The following is a 17,663-nucleotide window of genomic DNA, read 5'->3' as shown; positions in this document are numbered from 1 at the left end:
GTGACTTCAGACCTTGAACACTTTCAAAATTCAGTAGTAAAACTGTTTCCACAATGTGGGAAAAATAATGATGGATTTGATCTTAATTACATTATATAATACATACATACACATATTTGCAGGCTACAATGTACTACATTACTACTCTAATATACAGGTATAATTTTCTTTCAAACAGGCATCACTTTCCATTCTTAAAAACGACAGACTGCACTCGAATCAGTCTCATGTTCTCTTGCTTTAATGACTCTCTTGCTCTTTCTAACATTTTCGACAATAAACCTGTAAGTGAAAAAATGTACTCACTACCTCAACCAATAATGGGAGCACCAAGATGTCACAGGAATAATGAATACATTCATGTTCAGAGCTCATAAGTATCATTGATTCATTGGGTCAGAAATATTGAAGGCTTGCATATTAGGTGTATGAGTATTGTCTACTCAACAAAACTTCCTCTGGATTTTCCACATCATCCCAATCGCATTTTAGAAAATCCGCATTCCCAGCACAAAGCCCGGCTGTGAGAGTGGGGGACATAGGAGGCGCGTAAGAATTACCTGTTGCAAGTATTTAGTGTATTAATAATAAGAAAACTCTAGTATTTACATGTAGGTACCCAACACACATAATTGAGTGTTACGTAGCTAAAATCTTATGAAACAGGCAAAGTAGCAACAGAGCCGTACTCTAATGATAACAAGTAGGTGGTACCATGAAAAACTATAGGTTATAAAGCTTTATTCATGATCATAAAGGAGTCAATGGAAAGGTTACCAATGCCTACCTTTGAAAGATGGCAGTTTCTCCATAACCTCTTTGGTCATCTGCAGCAAAATCGTTCCTAAGACGACAACAATAAAGCCGCATATTTCTGATATAATGGCAGCTCCATCTTGACCATCCCAATCCTGATTCCACAACACAAGTTAACAACAAAGATTTTTAGACATTGGTGAAATAACCCCAGCTACACCATAAACACAAAAAATCCAGAAACCTTAACAGCAAATTTGTAAAGCTATGCTATTGTTGACTCAGAGGCGTGCAACAGTGCAAGTTCCTCAATCCTCTCATAAAAGTTAGAGGAGCCACATCAAAGAACAATGGAACACACAGTCCGATACTGAATTTAAAATTTGCATGCATTCAAATATTCAATCATATGAATCAGGTCAGAACAAGGCCTCCTTTATTCCAACAAATCTGGTTTTACTTCAAACACAACATGATACCAAGAATAATAACAAATGAACCAGTTTAATGCTTTGACAGAATTGATACTAGTATATATCTTTAAAATAAAAGTTCTGATTAAAAGTGGATTTCCAAATAACAATTCAATTAACAAATGTCATCTAGTTTGTTTGTTAACTCTTAACTCCTCTCCACTGTTTTACAGCTACTATGTCAAGATTGACGGTCTACTTCATTTTTTTCTTAAAAGATCAATGACACTGCATGATTGACAGTTCAGAGACTGTTTATTTGTTAAGGAGTACATCTTAATTCTAACCAGATAGCTGACGCACTTTACCTCTAAAAGAACACCATGTAAGGGATAAAAAAGGTTTTTTATGAGGCAAGGTGAGTTGAAAGTACCTTGAACATAATCACACTGGCAAGAATTGTAAGTGTTGTGAACATTACATAGTATATTGGGGACACAACCACAGTGTTAAAAGTATCCAGAGCCTGAAAAAAAGAAAATTAAAAACCATTTGTTACACCATTTTGCTAACAGATAATGAAATTGGCTGACATTGTTTTAAAGACAGTAACACTACCAGAAAGGAAGGTATATGAGAAACATTAGCAAACAAAAATTCAAATATTTAAACACTGGTTAAGCAAACCAAGAAAATGTTAATGAGATCATTGTGTCACAAACGAATTAATATAAGAGAGCCTGCTCAAGAATTTAAAACATCAATCAGAGCCTGTAACAGTCTTAATTTAATATCCTATTCTCATAGTGCCCTAGCAGGACGAGAGACATGATTTTATCAAGATCCATGAACAAAAAAAAAAAAGATGATTATAAAGCATTCCTCAACAAAGGTTTATTTTTCTCATTGTGTGTATTCATTTAAATAATTAAGTAAATATTATTACGAAGTGTGCACACATTCAGATCATGCTTTTCCTGGCTAATCGATTGCATATATAAGCTTTATTCATGTAAAATAAAGCAAGAATTCTCATCTATACAGAAACATAAAAGCTAGCTTTTCACACCAGAAAAATCAACTCCAGACTACAAACCTTATTCAGATAATTCATTTGAGTGATGACGCATGTTAGAAGAACTACAGTGAAGAACCATGTTTCTGGGTAGAGTAACTGGTTATTTCCCTCAAATGTCAATTTCAATGAAATTCCAAGGGCTTTGACACTCATAACCTGCATAATCATTTAAGCATTAATGACATTGAGATCTCTGAATCATATCATACACTCCAAGAGAAACCAAACAATGGAAAACATCACTAGAATCATATGTACAAAAGTACTTGTATTATTTAGGTTAGTTACTCTTCATTTTAGACAATAATTTGAGCAAACCACAAGCGTGAGGAGTACAGGAGTTCCAGCTTATGGTCTGAGGCACTGAGCCTGAGCTATTTTGTTTTGTTTTGATGAATTAAGTTAAACATGATTTAGACTGCCAGGAAAAAACTATTGAACCTGATAGCTGTTGTAAAGCAATTCAAAGCCATACAAATGTGTATGGAGCATTTTGGTGTTTTGCATTACTCTAATTCCACAATCAACAAATGACTTTAAACAAAAGGATGTATGATAGAGGTTTATACCGAGAGAGAGCCCATCAAGGAACAAATTCCAGTGAAAACCAACACGTTTGAGTGTCCACACAATGGTGCAAAGTAAAGTACCAGAATGGAGACTAACACGAGAACTGAGCCAACATAGAGAAGAAACGCTGGAATAGAAACACATTAGAGTAATAAGGTTACTTGCTTTAATCTCATCAATGATATGTAGTGTGTCCTGCTTACTAAATATGCAAAAGAAATTACCCATTTGAGTGACCATGTTCCAAATCTCTTGTACAGATGTGACAGAATGCTCTTTGGGTGCATGAACCACTATGATCACAGAACCTACAATGCACATTACACAACCCAAGAAGCCCAACTTGTTCAATTTCTCCTTCAACATAAAATGAGCCAGCACAGCACTGCATATCATCCATCATATCAATCCATTGCATAAATCATATGGTATGAGAGCCAATTCAAAGGATTCACTCGAACCCAGGAAGAATTTGAAAGAAGAAATACTGAAAGGTTACAAGAAGTACCTGACAATAATGCTTAAGGCTCCTAGTGGGGTAACAAGAATAGCTGGAGCAAATGCATAAGCCACAAAATTTGCAACCTCACCAACAATCACTGTACACAAAATCACACTCTTTAAGTATGTTTCAATCCAAACAAGTATGAAAAAAAACTAAAACAAAATCACACTCTAGCCGTGCTTTGACCTAATTAGTCCTCCTCGATAATACTTCATAAGAAGACAACAAATATCAATTACACGTCCTACATTAGCTATCCAATATTCATAAATAAGACGTACATGTATCAATTACACGTCCTACATTAGCTATCCAATAAGGTCGCCCTATTAGTGTCCATAATACAAATTGTCCAAAACGGCAAAACCCCATATATGTTGCAACCAAACAAATTGCCCATAACCCGGATTGAGAAATAACCAACAGATACAAAATTACAAGCATATAATTATATTATATTAACATCAAAATTCAAAATGACCCACAAACAATTTAAGCTCTAAAAGACAATCAAAGACTTACTCATGAACAAACCAAGCCACCATAAAGGCTCAAACAGATATGTATATCCTCCATGGCCTGAAAAATAAAACCCATCTTAATTCTTTTTGAAAAAAAAAAAAAAAAAAAAAAACCTGATTAATTCATAATAATTAATAAACAAAATAAATAAAATTGATGAAAAAGGATGAAAATTTATACCAGCTCGAACCCCAGAAGTTCCAGCTTTCCATAATCCTTTCTTTTTGATGATGAAACTAGCTCCAATGAAACCACTAGATGAAAGAGCTAATCCAAACCCAATTAGATTATCTTTGGAAAAAGACATTATCAAAAAAATTGAATCAAAATCTCTCCTTTAATTTTTCTCTCTCCAAACAAAGTCTTACTCCTCTAATCATGGGATCGTCTAATTATATTAAGGAATCTAATATTATAAGACACCCACCAACTTGTTAATTTAATTTGTTTGGTATATTGCTTTGTCTTTAAAATGGAACCAAAAAAAACGCGGGTATTTGCCCAAATTTTGTATTCAAGTAGGTCAGTCAATGATGAATGATTATGATGATGATGGCTATGATGGGTATAATAGATTAGTAAATCACTTCAAATTAGAAAAATTCTTAATGTATAATAAATAAAGAGGATAATAATTTTTTAGTGTCTCAAAAATAGAGGGTCACTAATTGAGAGTTACCCTTAATGTTAGTATTTTATTTTTCAAAAAAAAAAAACATTACACGATAAAGAGCAATATAATTAATTAATTACTCCGTATACTTTTACATTTTTTTGTACAAAATTTGGCTCAGGTACATTGTGCATAGGTTAGTCACATGAGATCTCGAGCACAATCGATGTTAAAACCACTACTTGTAAATGTAAGCTCCCAGCTTCGTGAGTCTAGCACAAAACATACTTTGTAATAGACTATACACAATAACATTTGTATAAATTCGTTCATAAGAAACGATAATGTCTCCAAAACTCTTAACTTAACATGGATTAGAGAGGTAATGCGCAACACAAAAATAACCCAACACAACACCAAATGCAAGTTGGTGGCATACGAGTCATCCATAAACAACATTTTTCAAAATTTAGGCATTTAGCATAATCTTTACTCAAGCACTACACGACAACTAACATGTTAATCCGTTTATTATTTACCTAACAACTTACACAAGTCATGTATTGTATAATTATGTATATGAAATTACACTATACTAAAAGTGTAGCACGAGCTTGACACAACATGGCTTTTTTTTTAAGCCGACCTAAACTCCTAAGCACATCTCCCCTGAGCAGCCAAACCCGTGCCCAATCTTTGTCTGATCTCCAACAGAAAACATCAGTTGATGCCCCGCAGTAATTGGTTTTACCCAAATCGTGGTTTCTTTCCACTCGAAACCCTAACCACTGCGATTGTGTATTCTTCGACCTCCGACATTCCCTGGTAAGCGATTGAATTACATAATAAATGTAGTTTGTTGATTTTCCTCAAAAATCAAATAAAAAAATGTAGTTTGTTGATGTAAATTTATAAATTGGTGTTTGAATTTGACTAGTATACTTTTATTTTATGAAAAATTGCTCAATCCTGGTATTAAATTACATACTTTTATTTTATTCTTATAATTGAGAAGAGTTCAATTTGATAATTGTGTCAAATTTGGTTTGCTAATGTGGTGCAAAACCCTTGAATTATGAGAGAATTAGTGGAATTTGTTAGATTAAAGCTCGTATTTTTAAACTAACTTAGCAGTATTTTTTTTTGTTGATGTTATATAGATGGCATTTAGAGGTAGAGGACGTGGGAGAGGATTTGGCGGAAGTGACTTCAAGTTTGCCAAGCAAACATCTTTTGTACTTTTTCCGGTGAGTATAAAATTTCACCAAATTTTATAATTTTTCTTTGTTTTCATCTTGGATGCCAAAATTTGCACTTAACAGCTGTTGTGATGCAACTTTGCCAGCTTTTTTCTTTGTAGAAGGAACCTGATTATTTGGTTTATGTTAGCGAACCCGATTCATTTCAGGACTACGGCTTTGTTGTTGTCGTTGTTGTTGTTGTTGTAGGAGAAAACAAATTATTCTATGAATTTGATCACTTGAAACCTTCATAATTGCCCTGTTCCAGTCTAGTCTCACTAGAGGTAAGACTCACATACGTGGCTGTTGCCTGGATCAATACTGGAAAATACGCAGACCATAATTTTGTTTTCCTTTTTAGAAGAGAGGGTAGAGTAAATGTCTTTCAAGTTGGACTTGTTGAAGATGTTATTGACTTGTAGTTGGTCGTATATATTTTGTAAGGATATTATCAACATACAGGAATATATGCTAAGTTGAACCTTGGAAGTTGTAATCTCTTGTGTTGGACAATCTGTTGGTAAACATCAGGCCGTTTGTCTTGTATTGTCTTCAATCGGATCTATTATTTGTGGAAATGGTAAAGTGCACTTGCTCAAGCTCATCAAATTTAGGCTGAGATAATATCTTTTAACTGGTGGTAGTGTAGTGATTTTGGTTAAGTTTATTATGTGTACCACTACATTCTTAATTAGGGGAACTTTCACTCTTAATTATTGTTTGACACTAACATTATTTAGACATTGCTCATCTTTGTGTTCCTGCACCCAGAAGATTAAAGAGCTAATAAAATCTGATATAAAAATTTCACAAAACCTCAGCTAGAGATGTAGTTGAAGAAGTAATCCTGCAATTTCTCGTTATATTATTATTTGTGAGGAAACATACTTTAAACATTACCTGCTCGAATTCTCCTCCTTTGTTGTAAACGTGTTCCAAGGAGCTTGTTTCTGATTGATGATAGCTTTTTAGCTACGTCACTTATGTCCAACCTTTCTCTTGGGACCTCAGCTGAGCAAGAAATTGCTATTCCAAGTATAGAAGTTAGGGCCTCCAACATCAAGGTGCTGTCTCGCCTGTCTGTTTCCTCATGGTCTATTTCATCAACAAGGACATGATTTAAAATTTCGATATCATTTTCAGATAGAGCTTCTTTGACGAAGCAATGCAAGCTTAGGCCCCCTTTGAACATGTCGTTTGTAGGCCTCTTTCCTGTAAATATTTCAAGTAATAGGATTCCAAAACTATAGACATCACCTCTGGTAGACACCTCATTTCCCACACCATATTCTGCATGTAGTGCCTCTTATGTTATAATTGAACTAACATTTAATTATATGTTAAATGTTTGCTACATATAGCTAAAATAGGATCACTACAGTACAGGTAGATTATATGTTTTTAGAGATAGGTATAAGAACACTAGTTAATTACCTGGAGGAGTGTAACCAATGGTACCTCTTACTCCAATAGAGGTAGATTGATTGGCTTGAGAATCAGTGATGCCTTTCAAGAGGAACTTGGCAAGGCCAAAGTCTCCTACATGTGCATCCATATTTTCATCAAAGATAATATTGCTCGGGTTGAGGTCGCAGTGAACTATGGAGGTGCCACAATGGTGGTGAAGATAATCCAAAGCAAATGCAACCTCAATTGCAATATCAAGTCTTTGGCTAAAGTTCAAATTCCTTGAGGTATCATTTGTGCCATCAGCTCTAGTGATTGCCTCAGTTGGATGGAACCAATTGTCTAAACTCCCATTCACAATATACTCAAAAACCAAAGCCTTGAAATCTTTGCCTTGATAATCAACACTTGAACAAACTGTTATTACCTTCACAAGATTCCGATGTCTTATGCTTCGGAGGACGCTACATTCAGCCAAAAAACTCTTGGAAGCACCACGATTTTCAAGGTTAAATATCTTGATGGCCACTGTTGATCCATCCTCTTCAAGAATTCCTTTGTATACGATCCCAAATGAACCAGTGCCGATTAAATTTTCAGAGAAGAATCCATTAGTTGCTTTAAGAAGGATTTGATATGACAAATTCTGGAAATTATCTGAATCACTAGAAGATGTGGGTTCCTTAGGCTTCCTTTTAAACCAGCAAATATATGATACCACAAGTAAAGCAACTAGTAAAACCACTCCCAAAATTGCTGAAAGAATTGCAACTGTCAACTTCTTTTTGTTCATCAATCTTCTCTTCTTGTTGGTGTTGCTAAATTTGCAGTGTGGCAACTTTAAGACTGATTTGCCTCCACAAATTCTATTGTTTCCAATGATGGAAAGATTTTTTGCGTTGCTGAAGACTCCACCGATTGGTACTTTACCTTCAAGGTTGTTGTATGATAGGTTTAGCCTCCTCAAATTGAGGCTTGCTAAAAATTTTGGAATTTTGTCAGATAAATTGTTGTATGACAAATCTATCACTAGGAGACCAGTTAATTTCTGCAGTTCATTAGGAATAGTGCCTTGGAATCTGTTTTCATCCGTGCCTAGGAGCTCTAATGATAGGCAACTTCCAAGAGAGTGTGGTATCTCACCTGATAGCCTGTCACCGGATACATCAAGGGCTGCAAGGTTTTTCGATTGTCCAACTTCCTCAGAGAGAGATCCAGTTAGAGCATCAACACTCGTGGTATAATTTTATACCACAGTGTAAATATTCATCCAAAATATGATAATTTTTACTACGATGGTGGTGTAAAAGTATACCATGGAATGGTATATACCATCCCATGGTAAACATTTGCTTTGGTCCCCGTGTAACATAAACCAAATAGGATATTTTTTTTTTCAATTGCATTTTAAGAAAAAATTATAAAGTAAATAATTATGAAAAATAACCATTGTTTATAATTTTTCAAGACCTACACATCAATCAATCAATCAATCAAAGCCTTAATCCCAAAAGTGGGGTCGGCTAACATGAACCAAATTTGATTATTCCGTGTAGTCATCAACATAAATCTTTCTCCTCCATCCCTTACGATCCAAAACTTCATCCTCACGTAAATCCATGCACTTCATATCCTTCCTCACTCCTTCCAACCAAGTCATCTTTGGTCTCCCTCTTCCTCGTTTAATCCCTCCATGGTCCCACTCTTCCACTCTTCGCACCGGTGCACCCTCGGGTCTCCGTCTTACATGTCCAAACCAACGCAGACGATTTTCCCTTAATTTATCTACAATGCCCGCCACACCTACTTTCTTGCGAATAACCTCATTTCTGATTCTATCTCTTAAAGTGTTTCCACACATCCACCTTAACATGCGCATTTCCGTAACCTCCATCTTTTTAATATGCTCTTTCTTAGAAGCCCAACATTCTGTACCATAGAGCAACACTGGTCTTATGGCAGTCCTGTAGAATTTTCCCTTCAACTTTAAGGGAATGCTGCGGTCGCATAGCACTCCCGTGGCCGCTCTCCATTTAAGCCACCCTGACTTAATCCTGTGGGTCACGTCTTGATCAATGTCACCATTCTTCTGGATGATCGACCCTAGGTACTTAAAACATTCACTCATGGTCAAATCCTTTCCATCCAAACTCACCACTTCATTGCTTGTCCCCCTCTGAGTGCCAAAACGACATACCAAATATTCAGTCTTACTCCGACTTAGCTTAAACCCTCTAGATTCCAACCTTTGCCTCCATTGCTCCAACTTGACATTAACCCCATCCTTAGTCTCATCCACCAAAACGATATCATCTGCGAACAGCATACACCATGGAACCTCATCTTGAATTGGTCTAGTTAATTCGTCTAGAACCGTTGCAAAAAGAAAAGGGCTTAATGCAGACCCTTGATGCAATCCGATTGTAATAGGGAAATCTTTTGTCAACCCTCCGCATGTCCTCACATTTGTTGACACATCCCGATACATATCCTTAACTAGGTCTACATACCTTCGTGGGGTACCTTTCTTCAACATTGCCCACCAAAGTATCTCTCTTGGCACCTTGTCATATGCCTTCTCTAAATCAATAAAGACCATATGAAGATCTTTCTTCTTTACCCTATAAAACTCCATCATTTGTCTTATCAAATGGATTGCCTCCATAGTAGATCTCCCAGGCATAAAACCAAATTGGTTATCTGAAATGCTTGTGCATGCCCTCAACCTTTGTTCAATCACCCTTTCCCACAACTTCATAGTATGGCTCATAAGCTTAATTCCTCGATAGTTAGAACAATCTTGAGCGTCTCCTTTGTTTTTATAAACCGGGACCAAGGTGCTCTTCCTCCAATCTTGTGGGATCCTTGTAGCCGTCCATATCTTGTTGAAAAGGTTTGTTAACCAATCAATACCAATCTTACCCAAACACCTCCACACCTCTATCGGTACCCCATCAGGGCCAACCGCCTTCTTAGGTTTCATCTTCCTCAGTGCAATCTCCACCTCTACTCTCCTAATCCTTCGCACATACTCCATGTTGATTTCTTCATCACTCATAGAGGTATCTCCTATCACAACTCCATTACTTCCATTAAATAATTCATCGAAGTACCCCTTCCACCTGTCCTTGATGCCCTCCTCTTGCACTAGGACCATTTGGTTCTTATCTTTGACACACTTCACCATGCCAATATCCTTCCTTGCCTCTTGTCTTCTCTTTGCCATCTTATAAATGATCCTTTCTCCCTCCTTGGAATCAAGCTTTTCATAAACCTCCTGATATGCCTTTTCTTTTGCTTGGCGAACAGCTGCCTTTGCCTTACTCTTAGCCTCCTTATACGCTGCAAAGGTTTCATCACTCCTACATTTTCCTAAGGCTTGATAGCATTCCCTTTTTTGCTTAATTACTGCTTTCACCTCTTCATTCCACCACGAAGTATCTCTCTGTACCGAAGTTCTTCCCCTTACTTCCCCTAAGACCTCTTTGGCCACTCTTAGGAAACAGTTCTTCATTCGTAACCAGGTCATGTCCGGATCCACCTCTCCATCCCAATCCGCTTCTTCAATTACCTTTTCTGTAAAAACCTTAGCTTTTGCATCCCTTAGGGTCCACCATCTTATCCTTGGTTCTTCTTGTCTAACTTTTTTCTTCGCCTTCTCTTTCAGACGAATAGTCATTACCAATAGCCGGTGTTGGGTGACCACACTCTCCCCTGGGATAACCTTACAGTTTATGCAACTTTGTCTATCTATGCTCCTTGTGAGCAGGAAGTCTATTTGAGTTGCATTTGCTCCATTCCGAAAAGTTATCAAGTGTGAATCCCTCTTCTTAAACCAAGTATTAGCCAAAATTAAATCATATGATTGGGCAAAATCCATAATAGCTTCACCACCGGCGTCCCTCTGCCCATACCCAAAGCCTCCATGGACACATAGACACCCATATTGATATAGTTTTATATATTTTTTCGAATTCGCTTTTTACTACCTAAATTGCTTATTTTATTTAATAAACTTTACAAACATTAATTAGTTATTTCCAATAATAAAATAAAATACTCCCTCCGTCCCCTTTTGATAGTCCCTTATGGACAAATTTTAGTCCCAAAATGTTCACCCCATTTGCCTTTTCCAACATCCATTAATATTAATTTTTTACCAAAATTCCCTCCAATTTGCAACAATATTTGTGCAAGTGTAATTTTTCCGTGTAAATTTTGTTTTCCCATGTACTTTTATTACTTTCTCTCTCTACTTTTTTGCATACCCAATGTCAATTTACTTTTTCGATGTACTTTTAACTATTCTTATTTGTATTTATTAATTCCCTTGAAAAATGCCCATAAGGGACTATCAAAAGGGGACGGAGGGAGTATACTTATAATTAAATTAATTGTATAATTAATACATATAGGAGAGAGAAAGTGTGGTGGTAAACTTTTTTTATACCATGGATGGGGTGATTTTTGGAGAAAGTATATTGTATTGTGGTATAAATGATGTGGAGGAGTGAGAAAGTGGTAGAAAGAGAGGGATGGTATAAATTTTTATATCATGAGTGATGATGGTCTTAAGTGGTTTCCATGTAGAGAGAGTGCAATAGTTCAGGAGAGAATGTTGTAGAGTTGTGAGGGTTTACTACCGGTAAGATTGTTATCACACAGCAATAATCCTATTTGTGACCTACAATTTTCAAGAGTTGGAGGTATTTGGCCTTCAAGGCTATTATTATACAAGGAGAGCATTAACAACTTGGTTAAGTTTCCAATTGAGGGTGGAATGACCCCGGATAATAAGTTATCATTTAGATTTAGCAGCTGGAGATTTTGGAGCTTTACCCCTTGAGGCATGACCGAAGATAGTGCATTTTTGCTAGCATCAAAATATTGCAATTCTGCTAAATTTTCTATGCAAACTGGAATTTCTCCCGCTAAGTTGTTGTCACTTAATACCAAATACGCTATTGACGTGAAATTGCATATAATTTTAGGAAAATTTCCTTTGAACTTATTTTGATCTATCTCAAGCCATTGCAAATTAGTGGAGTTAGCCAAGGAAGAAACAAAGTCCAAATCTTGAGCTTGGCCATACCCAAGGGAGTTACTGTAAAGGACAAGGTGAATAAGGTTTACTAATTTGTGCAGAGAAGGAACTTGTCCTCGGAGATTATTTTGTGACAGATCAAGAACTTCTAGATTTGAGGCATTAGATATTGAAGTTGGAATATGTCCAGTAAATTGATTATTGTATATAGAGAACCACTGAAGATTTGGGGTAGTATTACCAATATCTGGCAGAAGATTTCCTTCAAATTCATTTTGGTATAAACACAAGTATGTCAACCAACCGTTTGTGGGATTTTCCCAACAAACTTGTTTAGGGAAAGGTGTATACCAGTAAGGCTGTAGCAATTTGATATATTAGATGGAATTTCCCCTCCAAAGGAATTATTAGACAGCCGGAGTGTTTGCAACTTATGCAAACAGCCAATCTCAGGTGGGAGTACGCTGCTGAAACTGTTATTTTGAAGGTTGAGTATCCTGAGGAAGCTTAAATTACCAAGATGAGGGGATAGGGTACCTGTGAGTTTTGAGGAATGCAAGTCAAGTACCGTTACTCTACAGTGCTTTCCACCGCAAGTAACTCCAAGTGGAGAGTGTCATTCCATGAGCTCATGAGTCTGAGAGGGTCATCACTTATTTTGGCTTTGATTTCAAGCAGTGCTATTCTGTCTGTGCTAGTGTTGCTGGCTATCGCGAATTCAAGACAGCAAAACACAGACAGAGGGAAACTGATCCAGTATAATAAAGGGTTTGAGCATGACATGTTTATCTTTTTTGGGGATTTATGGGTTTGATATAATTATCCTCATTGAAGGGTGTCATTTATCTTTATATACAGATGCAGTAGTCAATGGTCGTAGAATAAATCGCAGAAAATAAAATGACAAACATATCACTAAAAATGGTAGGGATGCATATTGTGAGCCTTAGTCTGTTTACAAAACTTTGGACTTCCAAATCTGAACACTTTCCATTTTTGGTGTTTTTATTTGACAAGTTGAATAATACTACAAGAAAACTTGGATTATGCTGTGATTGATTGTATACATTATTTTCTTTCTTTTGACTTGCAAATTGAGGTATGCTGAGTGGACTCTAAAATATCTTCACTGTCTGCTGAGTGGTAGTTAAAAGATTTGGATTGGAAATGAGTGGAGGCAAAATGCATGAAATTTTTTTGACAGCTAGCTTTCTGAAAGCCTAGGCCTTAACATAAATGGTTAACAGACTAATACTTCTTATTACTTGAACAATTACTCATTACCGAAATTTATTCCTTTCCTGAACAAGGCTGGATCTATCAGTAACTTTGCCCGCGGTTTTACCAGTGTGTATCTCTTTACTGATTTATACTTTCTGGTTCTTTGATTCAATCCGATGTTGTGGTATACACTATACAAGATAAATTTTGTTCTGCATATTTCTGTCATTATTATTGAAATTTATTTCTAACATTTATATCACTCCTTAAAAAGTTAAAATCCTTGATATCTGTCCTCAGTCCTCACCTTCATATTTGATCACTGCTGGATTAATTTGTTTAATGCAATACATTTTTTTAAAAATTTGCTACAGGATATTGAGTTGCCTGACAGAAACAATGTTCCTGAAGAGAAGGATTTAGCATTACGAAATTATAAGTTTCGGAACTACTTTCAAAACTCACCTTACCACCTTGAGGAAACATTATCCGGTGGTAAGCAATCTGGCTGCATTTATTTTTAATGGCGTGCTTGTGTTTTATATTCAGAAAGTCAACTGTCAAGGAGAATGAAGTTTGTGATAGTGTGTATCTATACAGTTTGGTTTTGTTATTTTATATGTAAACTTATTGAAGATCACTAAGCACAATAGTAACGTGGATGTACTTGAGCTATGTTTGTTCAGGATGCCTCTTGCACTACCTGTGTTGTCGGTTATATGCTCTTGTCTCTTTACTCTGTTTGACAGAGTCCCTCCCAACTTCCCGAGTGTTCCAACACAAAGTAGATATCTCTTTTCTAACAATAATATTAAACATAAATACTCTTTGCAGCTAAACATAATTATTGAGATTTACATGCTACTATTGTAACTACCCTTATTTTTGTTGTTTGTCATCTTGGCAGAAGGAGCTGTAGACATTGAGAGATATTCTGATAAGGTCAAGAAAAAAAGTAGATTTGGTCGGTGCTCACTTTCTGATTCTGGTTATTTGAAACTTGAACCTGGATATTTTCCGCTAGAGCTTGTTCGAGGTTAGTTTAAACTTGTGAGAAGCTTTTGTTGAAGAGACAAATAATTTATGGTGCCCATGCTGATTAAAATAAAATATTATTGCTCTTTTCTTAATTTCTTGTTATTGACCCCCCTAAAGGTGGTTTGACAATAGAGTATCATTTCAGGCACAAAATTCAAGACTAGGAGGAAGGTTCATTGGAATCCAAAACGAGGTATATTTATTCAAGATAGTTCTGCAGATTCTGCTAGCTTACTCTTTACTTGTTCATGTTGTAACTGGTGTGTGATTAGATTTTAAGACATTTTTGGTCTTTTAGGCTAATTTACTGCTCATAAGCCACTTGGCTAGCCCTGAGCTTCATGCCCTATGTTGTTTTAAGGACTATCGTGCTTTGTGATGTTATGTTCCATGAAATGACAGAGATAAACAACAAAGCAATTTTTTTTGAATGTCTTGCCAGTTAATTTGACAGAACATTTTGCATATGGACCTGAATTTATCTCTTTCACAAATCCCTTATCATTAGATGTATAATCATTTCTAACTCTGATCTTTCTATGGTAGACCTTCAGAAGCTGGATGTCCTGGAGGAACTTGAGAAGAAATTTGAAGTAAGTTGCTCTAAAGACCTGCTACTTTGTCCACATGTCCTTTGAAAAGCTGAATATGGGTCATCCTTCAGATTTTTTATTGAGGATGTAAAGTTGCAGAAGATAAAATATGTTCACTGTTTTTTATGTTCTGTTTGAATCCCTTCTTCTGTTGTAATACTTGATGACTATATGATTCCTTTCGATTTGATGACTATAGAATGAAGACTCAAAAGGCAAGAAAGAGAAAGAGAAAGAAAGTGACGAGGACGAGGAAGAAGAGGAGAATTTAGAGGAAGAAGAAGATGATGTTGAGTCTGATGATGATTACGGAAAGGTTCAATTCTCTATCTATACCTTGTTTATTCACTAATTCATGTTTTGATTTAAAGAAAAAAGATTTAAAAAAAAAAAAGGGAATAACGTATCTTTCTTGCTATTTGAGAGCAAATTATGTGTAAAGATCTCCAGAAAACTTAAGATGACTGTTTTTCCCCCTTCTGCCATGAGTTCATGACCATTACTTGGATGGAGATGGATGCAAGAGTCAAAATAACATGGCCTGCAGTTACGAGTTTAAAAAGTTTACACTGGTTTCTTAGATCTCTGATCCTTCTGTTAAGTTTTTTTTTATCTTAATATAGTATTTGCAACAGTTGCAAGTGATGAGTATGATTGTCCAATTGCCTATCCATCTGTTCGATATGAGTAAGCCTTGTTTATGCTTTCATCTGCTTGGACATTCGAACTATTTGGTTGAGTTGTAAGCTAATAAATTCATAACACAACAAATTTTAGAGTTTGTTGTCTTTGTTTTACCCTTGTATGACTTCTTCTGAACGGTTTATTTTCTGTTGTTTTGGCCCTTTTTGGGAATAAATTTACTTCTATAGTCACCTTTGGAAATCTGTCACTCTAAGATTTTAATCTGTAGTATTATAGTGATAGTTTCATGATGCATGTCATTTATGGTAGTGACATCTCCTCAATAATAGGGTGCTAGCTTATTATAGAAAACAAACATATTGTGTGTCTATGTGCTTCATCTACCACTATTAGTATTTAGATACAAATAACATTCACATTGCAATATCAGAACCATCCGTTGCTGTCCTCCACTCCCATCCTATCTCAAGACACTCCAAAAACAAAAACAAAAACAAAAAAATCTCACGTTCTATCTAAAACTAGCTGAATGTATATGAAACTGCCGCCCATTATCCCAAAACAATTGGTGTAATATGATCAACTGGTTGAGTGCAGGTGTTTTTTTATCCTGAAAACCCCTTGGCTATTGCAACCCATATTTAGAATATTGCAAAACTGGTTAAGAGGTTTTGTCATTGTCAAATCTCATGCTGAGAATTTTTTAGTTTTATATCCACCAGTTTAGCTCCATAAATCATTTGTGAAACCTAATAGGGCAATGTGGGGTTAACTGCATTGTTCTTGCTCTGGATTGGGACAGGGGGGCAATGTTTGAGTTGATTTTTAATTTGATTTTCTTGAATTCAATTTGAATCAACCAATAATATATTTTTACATTATAACTCAATGCTTATCGGAATATTCCCCAGTTATGTGATCAGGGGTCAAATGTAGACAACATTTGTACTTTATTACTGATAATTTATTGTTTTGTATTTGGCTCTGATGGATATGTAATTGTACAGTATGTTAACTAGAATTAATTGTGTACCTGAAATGTTACTGACATAAGTAACTTTTTTCTTTTTGGCATATCTATGAAATACTTCTCTATTTTAGAATTTAGAGTTCAAAGAGTGAGAGAGGGAGAGTGTAACTGGCTATTAGGCTAAATCTGATGGCTCGCCTCATATATGAGTTATTATGGCATTGTAGGCTTAATGCTTTTTTTTTTTTTTTCCCCTGATTTCTATTAAATAACTACTGCTTTGTGCAAAAGCATGTTAACTGAGCTGATTCACAATCTTGGGTGAACATCCTGGTTAGTTTTATTTCTGACTAAGATAAAACTTGCAGGGTGAAAATTTTGATGATGATGAAGACGATTACAACATGAGTGATGGTGGTGATGGTAGGGAAATTACTGTGCTTAATATTTGTAAAGTAATGTACTGATATAAACTCTATTAGAATCTTTGAAGGTGCTAATCAGTATTGACCATGTATTTATATTGCAGATGAAGCTGCCATGTAGTAATTTGCTGGTGCATGCGGAGTGATCTCTCTGAATATTGGAGGCACTACTTATTACTGTTGCATCAAGCAGACAGGTTCAGATTTAATCTTTCAGATACATCTTGCAGAGAGTAATTTTTCCATAGTGTTTCTTAAGTTTACTTTGTAAATGGAAATTTTGCCTGGTATGACTATTTACTGTATAGGTTTTGAAGAGATACTTCTAGGTTAGGTTAGGTTAAATTAGTCTTGGTAAACAAATTTGTAGGCCTTTTTTGATGATGAAGATTAATAAAATGATCAATGTTTCAGCACAATTGCACAAAGTAACGTCTTAATAGAGCTCTCCTCCCTGTCTCCCCCCCTCTTTCTCTGACTCTCTTTTGAGATGATCACATTTGAATGTCATCGTACCATTTTCTGCTTTAATAATTTATGCTGGCAAGGATATATAGTCACTTCTGACCAAGCAATTTGTAAGCTGTAAGCAAATGGTGTCAGTTTTGGCGACAGCAGTTGT

General features: G+C 35.8%; 2 protein-coding genes across 2 annotated transcripts; one reads left to right on the top strand and one right to left on the bottom strand.

The window, feature by feature from the left end:
* Positions 1–29: 29 nt before the first annotated feature.
* Positions 30–4,225, bottom strand: LOC145575925 (putative magnesium transporter NIPA6). Its single transcript, XM_081633715.1, has 9 exons — positions 4,025–4,225; positions 3,845–3,901; positions 3,326–3,416; positions 3,042–3,202; positions 2,817–2,944; positions 2,266–2,403; positions 1,603–1,695; positions 788–911; positions 30–560 (listed from the first exon to the last, which is right to left on the bottom strand). Exons 1-9 carry the CDS (start codon positions 4,149–4,151, stop codon positions 421–423), a joined length of 1,059 nt encoding a protein of 352 aa, XP_081489841.1. The 5' UTR covers positions 4,152–4,225; the 3' UTR covers positions 30–420.
* An 878-nt stretch (positions 4,226–5,103) lies between these two features.
* Positions 5,104–17,460, top strand: LOC145575924 (uncharacterized). Its single transcript, XM_081633714.1, has 9 exons — positions 5,104–5,282; positions 5,618–5,704; positions 13,745–13,865; positions 14,278–14,406; positions 14,554–14,601; positions 14,955–15,001; positions 15,201–15,317; positions 16,985–17,039; positions 17,146–17,460. Exons 2-9 carry the CDS (start codon positions 5,618–5,620, stop codon positions 17,160–17,162), a joined length of 621 nt encoding a protein of 206 aa, XP_081489840.1. The 5' UTR covers positions 5,104–5,282; the 3' UTR covers positions 17,163–17,460.
* The last annotated feature ends 203 nt before the right edge of the window (positions 17,461–17,663 follow it).

This window comes from Chenopodium album, chromosome 13 (genome assembly GCF_948465745.1).
Source record: "Chenopodium album chromosome 13, dcCheAlbu1.1, whole genome shotgun sequence".
Classification (NCBI taxonomy): domain Eukaryota; kingdom Viridiplantae; phylum Streptophyta; class Magnoliopsida; order Caryophyllales; family Amaranthaceae; genus Chenopodium; species Chenopodium album.
This window is presented reverse-complemented; position numbering and strand designations above follow the sequence as displayed.

Coding starts and splice junctions, on each gene's coding strand:
- LOC145575924 (XM_081633714.1), top strand. CDS start 5,618: ATGGCATTTAGAGGTAGAGGACGTGGGAGAGGATTTGGCGGAAGTGAC. Junction 14,407..14,553: donor TCCGCTAGAGCTTGTTCGAG/GTTAGTTTAAAC, acceptor GTATCATTTCAG/GCACAAAATTCAAGACTAGG. Junction 15,318..16,984: donor CTGATGATGATTACGGAAAG/GTTCAATTCTCT, acceptor TAAAACTTGCAG/GGTGAAAATTTTGATGATGA.
- LOC145575925 (XM_081633715.1), bottom strand. CDS start 4,151: ATGTCTTTTTCCAAAGATAATCTAATTGGGTTTGGATTAGCTCTTTCA. Junction 3,902..4,024: donor AACTTCTGGGGTTCGAGCTG/GTATAAATTTTC, acceptor TTTATTTTTCAG/GCCATGGAGGATATACATAT. Junction 2,404..2,816: donor CCTTGATGGGCTCTCTCTCG/GTATAAACCTCT, acceptor ATGATTATGCAG/GTTATGAGTGTCAAAGCCCT.